The sequence below is a fragment of the Nanorana parkeri genome, unplaced genomic scaffold, assembly GCF_000935625.1.
Source record: "Nanorana parkeri isolate BGI_ZX_2015 unplaced genomic scaffold, ASM93562v1 scaffold231, whole genome shotgun sequence".
In the NCBI taxonomy this organism is placed as follows: domain Eukaryota; kingdom Metazoa; phylum Chordata; class Amphibia; order Anura; family Dicroglossidae; genus Nanorana; species Nanorana parkeri.
This window is the reverse complement of record NW_017306499.1, coordinates 1,306,171-1,321,638: the sequence shown is the minus strand read 5'-3', so window position 1 is coordinate 1,321,638 and position 15,468 is coordinate 1,306,171. Positions and strand designations below refer to the sequence as shown.

General features: G+C 38.8%; 1 protein-coding gene across 1 annotated transcript in view; it reads right to left on the bottom strand.

Annotated features, from left to right (window-relative positions):
• ERC2 (ELKS/RAB6-interacting/CAST family member 2) overlaps positions 1-15,468 on the bottom strand; it is a 617,894-nt gene that overhangs the window by 343,237 nt on the left and 259,189 nt on the right. Inside the window, exon 11 of the mRNA XM_018556277.1 lies at positions 3,047-3,182. Coding sequence (XP_018411779.1) covers positions 3,047-3,182 — 136 coding nt within the window. The remainder of the gene's footprint in view (positions 1-3,046; positions 3,183-15,468) is intronic.

Sequence of the window (15,468 nt, the reverse complement as noted above, 5' to 3'; positions counted from 1 at the left end):
TCTGCGACCGAGCTCAGTGATGTGCGAACTTGGTACTCTATTGACTGTGGTACGGATCAGGCTGCGCCCCCAGAATTCCCATTTACTGGACCATTTTTTAAAATTATTATATTATCATTTTTTATAATTATTTATTATATTATAATTTCTTATAATTATTTATAATTTATTATATTATAATTTTTTAATTTTGTGTTTCAAACTTTATCCTACCTGGGATGTCTACTGGACTCTTGTTTGGACAGATTTAGGTGAGTTATTCCTAAGATTTACTAAGAATTACAGGCCTACAATATAAACAACAAATTTCCATGCAAAAAATTGTACCGCTTTTGGTACAAAATTCCTGACATAATCATACCGCCAGGGAGGTTAAGGGACATTTTCCCACCTCCACATATTGGTACAGTGCATTAAAGATGCCTTCTTGCTACATCTTTGGTATAACATCCAGCAAAACACACCTTCCAGGCAAATGATGTAAAACATGTGGAAAATGCATTTAAGAGGCAGAGGGGTGAAAAAGGCCTTGCTGTGCAACAGCCAAGTGACCATACAATGAAAAAAATTGAGAGAAGTATGTTCATATGCTTTAGGGTGCATTCATACCTATGTGTTTTGGTGTATTGCGAGTGCAGAGTTGTCCAAAACTCCTGCATTCTAAATCTTTGGTGTGGTTGCCGTAAAATTCATCTTTCATAGAGATGAATGTAAAAAACTTGTAAAGGGCGTGTCAAATTCTAAAATGTGATACACCTTACCTGCAAACTTACTGGCCACAGGAAAAAGATAAACTCCCAACAGAAAATTAGCATTGTTTTGCCAGAAAAAGGAAATTCATAATAAAGAGGAAATAAGGGAAACAATTATAATGCTGAAAACTATAAGATAGGGGGGTCATTCATAAAAATTCCACCTGGAACATGTGCACAGCACGACAGCCTCTAGATAGCGCTGATCAGCGTAGGCATTTTCTATACTCGTCAGCAGCATCTAGGGGCGCTAGTGCAGTGAAAACATGTCCGGTGGAACTTTCACTGATGCACCATTAGGCGTTAGCTGGAAGTCTGTTGCTATGGAGTATAAAAGTGACTGCTGTCTGCACGCTGTCAGGAAAGGCCAAGGTATACAACGTAGCGAAGATAAACCTATATCTCAAGCACAATATTCAATATCTCATCAGCTGTAATATAATCACATGTAAACATTTAGCTACTATCACCTCTCCATAGGTCAGTTCCCAGTAAAAATCGCAGGATGAAAAGCAATCTAACCCTGGATGTCACTGAAGAATAACATATCAATTATGTGACTTCCTGTAGTTATATAAGAAGTTAGATAATTACACCACAATATATAACTGTAATATGGGACAATGTCACATATATCTAAAGGCGATTAGTGTGTCCTTCTGGAACTTAATTACTACCATCGTCACAATTACACTGTACAACAATCAGCGATGAGAGGGCAGACAGCAACTAGAGAAATCTGCAACATAAATCAAGTGGACATGTAATGACATTTCAAAACAAAAGATGCTTGTATTACTTGGACCATAGAATAAAGTTAATTTTAATGTAAACTTCCCATAATACCAAAACAGGAAAAGTTCATTCAAGGTTCAAAATATAGGGAGCTAGATAAACCAAATCTGTTTTTTTCTTGTGTGGTTTTTTTTTTAAAGGAAATAATGCACCCCGAAATATAAAACACTTAATGGTTATAAGTATGCTGATTACTTTTATCATGATCACACAATCAATTGTAGCTCTCTTTCAAGAAAACACTTTATACAAAAATAACTGAAGTCAAATATAAAACCTTCCAAATAGTCTAAGAGCATGCATTCATGTAAAAAAGCCCAATTTATTTTTATACTGTGCTGTGCTAGCATGTTATTAGTCATCTTGTTGTGACTATATGCATAATTTCCTGTATTTTATAATCTTGAAGTACAAATCAGTCATATTTGTACTTAGGCAACCTGAGGGTCAGGTACAAGCTTGCCATCTTTAAACACCTCCCTACTGCCATAGTGTAAAAACATTAGCGGGGAGGTGGGTTTTAACACATAGCCATTGGGCGCTAAACTCTGTGTATCAAGACATCCTTCAGATGAAACAGTAGCAAACTTTGGGCAAAATATATATTTTGAAACACGACTAGAGTAAAACTAAAACACCAAATATACAGTATCTAGTATCTTAACTGAAATTTTTAGTGATGTTGTAAGTCAAATCTCCTTCCACCTAGAAAGCAGCTTCAAAAGTTCTTTATCACTGTAATGGGAAATGTGTGCTCCCAGGTGAGACATCTCCGTTCCTATGCTATGCAGTCATCAATGAGAAAAACAGACATAGATGGGTTGTGTACACCCAAGTATGACATAGTTGAATATGGAAGCTGCTTCAAGCAAACCAGTCAGTTTCGAGAAACATATCAAATCTGAATTTGAGTAGACTAAAGTAGCCTATCTACACATCTTAAGAGCTTACAGCTTGTAGGAGTTTGGCCTTTAGTCAAAGAAGCTAACTTTAAAATAGACCTTTGGGAATTGTAAGTGAAGGAGAAAGGACTGGTCCCCAGTATTGCCTGTAGGCTACCTATAGTTGATTTTCCTTATTACTGACTTACTATGCCTGCAGGTCTTCAGGTACAGCTTTCTCTCCAGCAAGCATCACTGTTTCACTGCCACTCTTGTGAGACTAAAAGACATAGGCAGCAGTACTATATATTCACACTGAAGATTTAACGCTATGAGGCTGAAGGCACAGGAGTGCATTGGCACAGGAAGTAAACTGATATTTTACAGGGGGAATCCAAGGCAAATTGTAGATTTTTCAGAATACTGCTCAGGCACAATTAACAATTCTAGGTGTTTCTTAAAAGATAACAACTTTTCACTCTTTGAACTTAGATCCTCTTTACTATCAGGGTCAGGCATTTGCTGCAGATTTATAGCATTCCTGGGTTTTGATGGAGCATAGAACCCAAAGAGCTTTGAGCATTAATTAACAAAAGTATCATGATATAATATCCAAACCTGGAGATGTTGGGAGTTATCCAGCATATTTTCATCCCTTCGACGGCCATCGTCCCCCATTTGAGTGTTCTTTTTCTTCTCTATTTGCTGATTGTGCTTCAGATTGGTCACTTTCTTATTCTGGTCTTTCATAAGCCTGAGAAAAAGAGGAAACATATAATAGACTAATGGGTCTATTTATATAAAAATGAGCTGCCTGGATGTATCAGCATTCACACAAAAGTCGTAAATATATATGTTAGAAGGCTAATTGATTAGCCTGTATTTGTGGGAGGAGTCCGTTCCCTCCTCTCGCACATAAAACGGGTGCAAGTACCAGTACTCGTACTTGCAAAACTGGTATCTGTGCATCCCTTTATTTATATTTATAAAAACAAAATCGTACATTAAAACAGAGATGTACAAATCCCAGGAGCTCCGTGTGCTCCTTACAAATGACAGCTGCCTCCTAATTTTTGAATTTTTCTCTAGTGTAGTCTTGGAGCTCAAAAGTATCGGTACATGTACTCGTACTTGTACTGAGTACTGTACTTGGTATCTGTGCAACCCTAGTGTTAACTATTAAATGTGTTATTGTGTGAATTTCTCTGTCAAATATAACTGGAGTAGTAGATGCAACATATTACAAGAACATTCTATCCTGAGATAAAATACCTAATAACATTTGATCAAATAAGAAAATACCCTAAGAAAATTTGATCCTAAGAACAATCAATTAGAAAACACCCCAATAACATTTAATCAGAAGAGAAAATAGCTTAAGAACATTTAACTTTTCTCCATTCGCACCGCAGCTATAGCTTTATACACTATCAGGAAAATCCCTAACACTTAAATTAATACTGGTTAATTAGCACAGAACAAATGTACAGGCAGTTTTGCTGGACAAATAACTATGTGGATCTTTAATAAATAGACCCCTAAATGTAGGCAGAAAAAAACAAAAGAAATGTCTTATAATTTTTGGTATTCTGCTTTAATAAAGACAGCTAAATTATGGCTAAATACGATTATGAATATTGGGCAACATAGGCATGTTTCCCATTCCATAAACCCAGAGCCTGACCAGGCCTTTGATGGCTGAGACTACCACCAGGTCAGGCACGTATGACTCTCCTCTTCTCCCCGATCCTCCAGGCTGTGGGTGGTCCCTCAGCAGCATCACATAGAGCCCTAGAGAGGATGCTTTGAGGGACCAGTCACACAAATAGAGGAAGACTACCAGAGCAGGGAAAAAGGTAGGTATTACTCCTCATTCCTCTAACATTTGGCAAAAACAAGCATTTGGTTAAACAAGCATTTAACCCCTTGCAGGATGACAAAGCCCCACTGCAAGAATATTTTTTTGTAAGCCCAGAGTTTAACTTTAAAAAAGTCACATATTTCTTATTTCCTATAAAGCAAAGAACTTTGACAACTTTGACAATGACAATGCTTGTATTAATCCTAAAAAAAAATAAAACCCATAATAATTTGCAGCATAAACATTCTTTGGAAAATAAGGGGTATGTATGACACATGACTAGTTAGATAATGTTTTCAGCTTACACACTGCCATCTGATTAGAAATATACACAGGGGAGAATACAGTATACAGAGATCTCAGTATAATAGATCTCATTATAGCCCTATCTGATTTTAGGCTTCAACATACAAGTTGCTGGTGAAAATGACAATTCCTCTCAGACTTTTAAGAGAGTGGAAGCAAAGTGTATACATTTAGCTGCAATGAAAATATACATGTGGTTTTAAAGAGAGAAGCAGCCTGCCCATTAGAGGTGCTGCAATCCCAGAGTCCAAATCAGTTTATTTAGCAGTTCAATTTGTGGCCAACATTCCTGGTGCCACTGCTGAAATCAGAGACTTTTGGGGTGTCTTCAACTTAATATGGTTACTCATCATTAGATGTGAACTTTGAGAATTCCCTTCTACCGAGTTACAGTTCACTTTGTTTCCCCTTAGATTTTTTTTTTTTGAACAAAAAACAAAATGAAAGTTAAAAAGAAAAAGAACTTCCAAGGAAAATGGTTTTTGTGTCTCAATAAAGATGTCAGCTGCAAACCTCAGTGTTTCCTTCCGTATGGTCCAATATATTCCATCTGATAATCTAAAGTGCATTTGCCTCTTTGCAACAACCATAATGGTGCAAAGATAAATGCTATAAAATTATCCACACTGCAAGTAATTTCTCATTATTAAATAAGATCTAAAGTCTTTAAAATCTCATGGGAGCTTAAACGCCTTAATGTCATTTAAAAAGATGTTTTCAATCTTTTTAAATCATTAAATAGCTTTCATTAAAATAATGCCAAGTGATTTTGCCATTAATATACTCATTTAGCCACTTAGGGTGACAAAGCTCAGTCCCTGTCTCCCAGGCATAGTCCACCATTGTTATTATAGTGAAGCTGGTTCAGAACAATGCATACTTCCCAACGTTGTGAGATATGAAAGAGGGACACCTTCCAGCACAATGTATTTAGGCAATGGACACACCCCTGCCACACCCTCAGTTATACAGACCATTAAGTAATTATATTGCAAAAAATGATTGGTTAAACCCAAATTGGTTCACCATTACTGTTCCTTTATACTGAATTCTCAAAATAGCAAATAAGGTAATTAGAAGATATGATAAAGGTTTTAGTGCATCATATAACTTTAGTGCAGTCAGAAAGTATTCAGACCCCTTTCACTTTTTTTTTTTCAATTATGTGATGTTGCAGCTTGATACTACAGTTGTTTAAATTCTTTTATTTTTCTCATTAATCTCCACTCAGTACCCCATAAGGACAAAGTGAGAACAGAATTTTAGAAATGTTTTCAAATGTATGAAAAAGGAAAAACTGAAATATCACATGGCATAAGTATTCAGACCCCTTTCAACAGCACTTGAAATTTAGCTCAGGTGCTTCCTATTTCTCTTGATCGTTGCTGAGATGTTTTTATACCTTGATTGGAGTCCACCTGTGGTACATTAAATTGATTGGACATGATTTGAAAAGGCACACACCTCTCTATGGAAGACCTCACAGCTGACAATGCATATTGTATCAGAGCAAAAGCCATGAGGTCAAAGGAACTGCCTGCAGAGCTGAGTAGTATCAGGCTGCAACATAACAAAAATGAAGAAAGTGAAGGGAGTCTGAATACTTTCTGAATGCACTGTACATTGCCTTTGTATGCACTTTAAATGAAACTATGTTCATGAACTGTTGTGACAGAAAATTCACTTAAAAACTGCCACAATTTTATTCTCCAGGGTCACTGCTTTCAGAAAATATTGAATGTGATGGAGGTTTTAAGTAATGTTCAGGCGCATTTAACATGTGAGCAAAAAAATTATTCCCCTGGCAACTGGGGCCAACTTTATAACATATTGATAGGCCTCTTCCCTCCCATCTCTAAAGCCGCAACTGAAAATAAAACATGAGGGTGTTAGGATTCTGCACACACATTGGACTGCCCTAACATGTCTATGGGAAGCCTAACTCTTTAGCTACTGTGTTATACAGTCTGTGTGGCACTTGTTTGGCAACACTTTTTTCATATTTTTCTAAAGCTATTTTACTAACCCGAATTACAATATGAAATACTGTATCTCCAACATGAAAATTTGGTATGCGACATGTTTCAAATTCTACATAATTTAGTTCAACAAATTATGGAAAAATGCACTCCAATAATGCATATTTTGAAGAAAAAAAAATATCACATACCGACATGCAGTATTAAACAGAAATTGGTCAGCTAGCAATAAAGTACAATTTTTTGGGGGGACCAGAAAAAGGCCAGAAATAGGTGACGCATGTCCCATCATTCACAAGGCTGTTCATATGACAAAGAGCCTGTGCTACATCAACATTACATCATCGGTGAGCAGTCTCTTTTTAAAAGACTCGGAACTGGGTGATTTCTTGTGATGTGTCAAATGAAAGAATATGCAATCATCATAGCACATACTTGAAGAAAGAAGCATTTAAAAGCCCAGGTCCATAGAATTCCCATCTGTCTAATTTATCTATTGCATTGGCGGATAATTCCAGCTGAATACGGAATAGGAAAGACTGTTTATTTTACTTGATTAGAGTGTTTGTCTTCTGCTGCTGGGGTCTGTTTTTCCTCCAATATTCTGCCTTTTATCTCTATTTATTTTTCTCGAAGGACCTCTTGCCGCTGCCGGCCTTTGTCAAGAATACGGCTAATGTGTATGTACAAAGAAAGATGGAACAACTACAAGGCCATAAGATAGTTCTGTATGTGGTGCCTGATATATACCTAAAGTTTATTTTCACATTTGTCTTCAAATGTATAGGAAATCATAAAATTGGAATTCTTACTGAAGAATTTTAGTTGCTTTATCTGCGTTCTTTTGAGTTCTAAACATAAATGATAGCCGCTGTTAAAGAGAACCCGTTCCTATGTAGCAGATATAAAGCTGTGAGCTTTGAGTAGGGAATAACAGATATTTCTCTTTGTGTATTTTGAATGTGTCAATCCTAAATCCCACTTCCTTCCGGTATGCATTCTACCATGACAATGCTAGCAGGCTAGGTTGTGGGAAAGTTAATCCATAGCCTTGAGATGGTATTTGACAATGCAGGAACTTTTAGATAAATTTGGCAACAATCCTCACATCTATGGGTAGTCAAAGACAATTGTTCTACAAGTTGGGCTTCTTGAATATTTTCAACCAAAAGCTATAGTTGCAAGCAGAGCTAATGCTTAGAGTGTCTAGCCATGATGCTGCATGTCTGACCACCATATACAGTAGGATTGTTAAACGTCCTAACGTTTACAGATCTTTAGTGGATTGCCTAATATGTTCCTATACACCTTTCACCAGACTGTCAAGATCATTGTGTTCACCAGTCCTATTAGATAGCAGTATGACATTAGAAGATGCCAGTAGCTCAGTTTTACTTTACACATGAATAGCTAGGAAAGGAACAGCTAAAAGAAAATTGTGACGGACCCCCGTACTCAGGATGAGTATGTCCGCCGCTGTCTTCTTCCTTGCTCAGGAGATATTGGAACCTGAAGATCTGTAGCTCCCAGTTTCCCCAGTCACTAGCCAAGGCTTGAGTGTAGGGTAAACAAACTCTGATTTATTGAGCAACTGCACAAACTTATAAACAGCAAGTGATGAAATCAGAATATAATCCCATCACATCCACCCTCCCCTCCCAGACCATCGGTCTGCTCAACACCACAGGTGTCCACCTGCTAACGAACTCCAGACAGCCATAGCAGGAGCCCGGCCAGAATGTCATTGTTCTGAGCTCCCTCAGAGTACAATGGGAGATAACGAGGGATGGGGCTGATACTCTTTCCATAACCAGGTCACACAGCATAACGCACTCAAAACATAACTCAACACCAATACACATTTAACTTATAAACTGATCACCATGTCGTCACAAAAATAGTTAAGAATTTTATAATATTTATTTATAGAAATACGACATATCACAAATACACAAGCTAGTTATAATTAGTACAATTTCCTGCTGGACAGCCAGGAAAAACATCCCTGAAGATCTGGAAAATGTTTGCTCCATGCTGGAAATACCTAAATTTGAGCTGCTGGGCTATGTATGAGGTAAGACCCTCACATATTTCCAACTTTTTCCCACTCCCCAATAAACCTTAGTATCAGAAATTCAGAACAGTCTACATCCTATGTTATCTATAAAACATTCACCAGACGTTTACTGAATATTCACACAAAAATACTCCTATTTCACATAACAGTATTTAACTGTTATCAATATGGTGTATTGGCAATTTCTGTACTGTGAATCTCAGTAAACGCATCATGGTGAATCTGACTGGATTCCCCTGAGTTTTATATATATGCCCCTTGCGAACTGTGAAAACCAAGTTTAATGAAATGGAAATCACAGCCTTGGGTGGAAGCCATTTATGTTAAAGCAAACGCCAGCTGTTTACATGCCTTCAGGGCTGCTTTGCAAGATCCAATGGCTAGAGTTCCAAATCTGTTTCCTTCTACAGCCATTACTGAACAAAAATATCCCCCAATGAATTCTCCAGATCAATTCATTATCTGTGACTGTGGGAGGATATGAAAATCACATTCAAACTAAAGCCAATGTACATGACGTCCAGGTGCTCTGGGAGATTGAAGAAGTCATATCTTGTCACGGAAATCCCAAAGGCATGTAAGCAGCCAGTGTGTGCTTTAGTATGCTGACCTGCATTCAAGCACTGACATTTTAAATATTTTATTTAACTGTTAAAATCCACAAGAAGCCCACAGTTGAAGCCACCATTTTGAAGTTGAAATATTATATAGAAGTAACAGTTTACCACTTTATCCATAACTTATAACAGAAATGAGACTCATAAAACATTGTTTTACATGTTACTCCTTAAGGCCCCATTTAGACCAGGGTGGTTCGATCCCGCGGATTTGCCCACGCAGAACCGCCGGCATGAGCAATCCTATACATTCCTATGCACAATCCGAGCCACCTGCCACCCAAAATGCTCCCTGCGAGTTTTTCATATAGAATTCAATGGAAACGCATATTTTTAATTGCGCTGAAACGCGATTATAAACACCCAAAAATGCCCTTTCAAAAAATGTGCGGAAACCGCGCTGGAACGCTTTGGTTCTGGTGTGAATGGGGCCTTAGATAAGTGCCACCCACTGCTTCTGTTCAATGTACTGCAAACATTGAGTGAATGGTAAAAATCCTAGAACTATAACCACACACATGTATTATAAACATTTATTCTGTTCAGAGACTATGTGGTTTACTGAACATGTACAGGAGTCATCATAAAATGATACAGCTTGATAGATGACTAATTTAATTTGTGAAAATAAGTTTGATAAAGTCTGATTTCCTGCCAGGCAATGATGAAGGGTCAGTGTAAACTTGTAGCCAAGCACGGCGGGAAGAAATCACCTCACATCCATCGTCGGGGCTGGGCCGTACTGGGAGTTAAAGCACAATTCAGCCTCTGAGCAAGATTTCCGAAACAAGTTCGACACAGCCAAAATATCAATTTCACCTTCATAACTGTTTATCTAATTTTTGCACTCTGGACAGAATTATTAAACAACTTTCCATCCATGCCTTCCTTTGTCTCCACAAAAATATAAAAAATATTCTCCTAAGAGGAAATTCCAGGTTTTGGATATAGTGGGAAAGGTTAGGACTTGTTAGATTTTTTTCGACTGCCCCCTCACTTCCTATCATGTCACCAGAAACTGATGGGAAATCTACCAAACACAGAAACAAATAGCATTAGAGAACAGCAAGACAGGGAGTGATGTTAAATCTCATTTAGATATACACATACAGCAATATAGCATCTGTTGTGTAACAGATGTTCTTAAGTCGGTGACACTCTATATTGTTATAGTCTAGTTGTACAATCTCTGTGCAATGTTCTTTAGATTATCAGACCAACCATGTAGTGTGAGAGTCAACCTAAAAACCCACCCTAGTATTGCATGGCTTTAACTGTTCTATCTAAAAAGGGATACTTTGGCTTGCTTGCTTCAAAATTCTGCAAAGCATGCAGAGATATTACAAGACCCCAAAAAAATGCCACTCTTGTGCTCAGAATGGAATAGGCCCTGCAATTCATGCATGCTTATGTATCCTAATGCCTATCCAACCGGTCACATAGATGTTCCAACACAGAGGCTTGCAAATAAAGAAAAAAAGGCTCTGCTATGCATTTATTTAAAGTAAAACCTCTTAGGCTTGTTTCACATGAAAGTTCAGGCTGTCAGGTTGAAAAATGTAAAAAAATGCATCTCTATGGCAGTGCGGATGAAAACTGATGACCATCAGTTTACATTAGGAAACATCAGTGTCAACTGAAGTCAGCAATGTGAGACGGATCAGCTCTCAGTTTTGACTGAATGGGACTGATGTAAGCTGATGTAAACTGTTTATTTCAGTTTATGTCCGTTTTTGGGGGAGACTGATGTTGTAATACAGCATGGCAAGCTCAATGCATGCTGGGGGAAGCAAAGAATCATGGGAATTTACTATACTATAATAACAAAAAATTCTGATGTAAACTGAATTGACAACGGATGTGCAAACTGATGTGAACTGATTCAGTTTTCATCAGTTTTTCTTGTATCTGTGAACCTTGACTGAACTGATCAATATTCAAACGGAACCCATTGCACTCCTGACTGAATAGAAACCCTTTGGAGTTGGGTTGGTGCAAAGAGTGACTACGGATGCCTCCGTGAATCAATGAAAGAATGTAGAAAAGGTCACTCGCACTCCAGATTAATTTTCAGTCAATTATTTATCAATTTATTGACCTCTTATCGTGGCACATTGTCAAGCGACGTTTCAGAACCACGCAGTACGGTCTTCAGGCAAACAACACTTGCCGGAACATTGTCAATCGACGTTTCACCACCACGCAGTTCGGTCTTCAGGCAAACAACACTTTTTGTTTGCCTAAAGACCAAACTGTGTGGTTCCGAAACGTCGCTTGACAATGGGACAGGTTGAGAGGTCAATATGCATTGACTGAAAATGAATCTGGAGTGCGGGTGACCTTTTCTACATTCATTGACTGAACTGATGATGCTCGTGTGAAAGGGGTCTTAAAAACACACATATTCTAGTGCTGTTCAGCACAAATGAAAATCACTTATAAATACCGCTCCCCTAACAGCAACTGTGGTAGTAACAAATTAGATCCTGATTGTGTGATGATATCAGCAAATTCCTCCCTTTCGACACATTGCATCATCAGTGACTTCCTCAGGAGTAAGGCCCACTTCCTCAGGAGTAAGGCCCACTTTACTCCTGAGGAAGTCCCTAATGACAAAACATGTAGAATGTATTCATTATTACATTGCATTCATGTTCATCAGCTTTAAAGTTGAAATGTCTCTTATCTGCTGTTTTAGCATCTAGCAGGCTTTTCAGGATTAAAGACATGGATTATTACCAAGTTTTTATGAAAAATTAGTACTTTAAGGGCTGAAGGGCCAAAGGTTTTGGTATGAGATAAAACGGGTCCCAGTTTAATTTATGCATCAAGCCCTGTAATATTTAAACTACTTTGGATGAATAAATATGGCACTGTATTTCACTGAAATCATCAGTTTTTCTGTTCACATTTCCAAAACACAGAAACATAAATCTCAAAGTCCTGTAATAATAGAATGCATTCTCTTATTATTAAGCACATTCTGCCTGCGGATGTGGACACAGTACTAGCGAGTACCTCACATGTATCCGTAACGCTCATGAAGAGTACGGCTCCTCACTCAGCGTGTGGCGATGAAAACTTTGGAGAACATTTGTCACACATGTGGAAATCTGCTTTCTTGGAGAAGGTTTCTATTAGACCAACATGCCGTTTGCCACTTTTCATTTTTTTCTTAAAATGAAACTTAGAACAACTGCTTTCTTTCTCTTAATTCCTCAGTCTCAATCTGTAATGCGTTTTTTCATGACATCATTTAACCGAAGGGTTCAACTTAGGACTGTTTTTTATATATCTTTCTTGATACAGTGATTTGAATTAAAATTAGATAAAAGGCTGGCCCATAGTCAAAGTAGATACACACAAAGATATTTGGATTATGAGGTTTTGCTACAGTATTTACCTACAGTGTATTTAACCCCTTCATGACTGAGGCCTTTTTTCATTTTTTGCACCCATGTTATATTCCAAATTTTAGGCCTGAAAATTACTTAAAACCCCCACACATTATATATTTTCTGAATGCCAAGACCCTATACAATATAATGGTGGTAGTTGCAAATTTTTATGTTGCGCAATATTAGCGCAACTCCTTATTAAACCCCAAAATTTAGTGATAAATTTAATTAAATGCCCCAAAACACAACAAAACACCAATGTTTTAAATGAAATATAAAAGATGAGGTTACAACGAGTAGAACGATACCCAACATGCCCAGTTTACAAATTGCGTGCGTCCGTGAAACGGCGAAAAAATGCAGTACCCCAAAAAGTCCACAGAAGACGCTTTAAAAGCCCCCACAGGTCATCAATTTAGAGATACCCCAAAATACTGGCCCTAGAATTATTGCTCTCACTCCGGCGTGCGCGGCGATACCCAACATGTGTAGCGCGTTCGTCGTTTTCATACGTAGGCGCACCCGACGCGTGTTTACGTGGCGACGCGCGTGCTCGCGGGGGCGGGGGACTTTTAAATTTTTTTTTTAATTATTATTAGATTTATTTTATTTCATTTTAATTTTAAAAACTGTTTTTTTTTTTTTTTTTACTTTACTTTGACTGCTATCACATGGGGGGGCTTGCAAGCCCCCCCATGTAATAGCAGATGGTGGTGACAGGTCCTCTTTAAGGTGATGCTGGGGGTCCAAAAGACCCTCAGTGTCACCTTTACACTAGAAATAAGCTATTGAAGTGCAGATCGCACTTCAATAGCTTATAGCTGGGCTGCAGGAGCCCAGAACTGACAGCCCAGGGACCGGAAGTGATGCAATCTGCATCGCTCCCGGTCCCATAGAACGGGGAGGGGATCGATGAACGGAAGTTCGTCGACCTCCTCCCCAGCTCCCCGCGGACACAAAGATCTCCGGTCCCGGGCCCGTAGGAGGGGCAACGGAGCCCGGGAAGCACGGCGGCGTTGTCCGGCGGGGGGCGCCCCTTCTTCGGGACACAGAAGCGATCTGGCGACAGGTAAGTCGCCAGAATTGCTTCTGTTGTAAAGCCGACAGTCGGCTCTACAAGTTTAAACCGAGTCCTGGCGGCAAAAGTCGCCGGGAGTCTGTTTAAACAGCCCCGATGCTGGCGACGTACACTGTACGTCGTCAGTCACAAAGGGGCTAAAGGGGACACTTTTTTCTTTGTAGTTTTGTATAGAGTAGGGATGGGTTAGACCCTTTCTCAAGTTGTAGGGCAGGTTCACACCATTTTCCGGACCAGATCTGGAAAGCAGTGCATTGCGTTTTTACAGCGTTGTTCCTGCGATTTTGCCGCTTTTGGAATTTTTTTTGAACTGCTTAAATGGTCTTACAGGTGCGTTCCAGTGCGTTTGTATGCATTTTTGATGCGTTTTTATGTGTTCCAGTGCATTCCAGACCAGACAAAATAGGACAAGCGGTATTTTTTTGGTCTGGTCTGAAACGGACTGCACTGGTGTGAACAGAGGCCAGAAATAGCATAGGGATACATTAGGATGCATTTTGGGTCCGGAAACAATCTGGTCTGGTCTGGAGATGATCTGGACATGGTGTGAATGGGCCCTTAAATGCTGTCTATGTCCCAACGGTGGAGATTTACCCCTTTATTTCTCTTGATGACCACTGTGACTGAGCCAGAAATTGGGGTGAAATTCAACACTTTTGGGTTTTCACCCATGCAATGAGTTAAGATAAATGATCTAATGTGGACAAATGTTCAGGTGACAAATGTCTAAGATGGGAATTCCCCTACCTTTGGTGAGATTTCCTATCATCTTCTGTTGAGTCTCTGGGACAGGAAATCAGGGGAAATCTCCCAGTGGGACACAGATAAAAAAATTACCTGAAGGGTTTTAATCCTTTTTTGGCTATACATACATTTTAAAAGGAAACTTGGATAGAAGAATGGGAGTTGACGTCATTAAATTGTTTTAAAGGTGCAGGCTCCAGGGCATCCTGCTCCTGACTTGACTACTTGGTGAGGCATTGACCTGGATATATTAACAAGCTTATTCACAAAAGGGTGAAGAGTTTGGAGAAGGCAGGAGAAGTGAACAATCTAGGACAACATAGCTGAACTGGAAAGTGAGCTGTTCACTGCTCCTGTCTTCTCCAAACTCTTCATCCTTTTGTGAATAACCCTGAATATGTTGGAACATCTTATGCACATGTTTATTCTGTGCCAGGGATCATTAAACAGCGGGGCATGGATAAGGATAAGAAGTCAGTGATGGCAGCTCCTAACTTTTTGTCTGATAGAATTCCTTATGAAGCTCTACAGTCAAACATGAAAATGTTGCATTTAAAATGTATATCTGGCCAAATAAAACCATCACTTATCTGCAATACAAGCACATTTCCCTATGTTCTATCCCTTTAAAAATGCTGCAAGTACAGCAAAATAACTGTGGACCTTCCAGGAATCCAGCATGCTCCTAATTTCCTGTTTGAGCTGACCACACAGTGCCTCTGCTTTTTTGGAATCCCAAGCAGTGTTGTCATGCTTATCTACAGTAAGTCTCTTCTGTATGACTATAGGCCACATCCCCCTCTTTTCTTTTCCATAACATATTATGGACACAGGTGTTCTGTAGTCAACAGAAGAGAACTGGGCAGGGTTGCTAACACTATTTGGGATTTTAGAAAAGGCGAAGTGCATAGGAATTTAGGAGATAAAACATGTGAAAATGTGAACGTATTGCAGAGATGTACTGAATGCCCCCCCCCCCC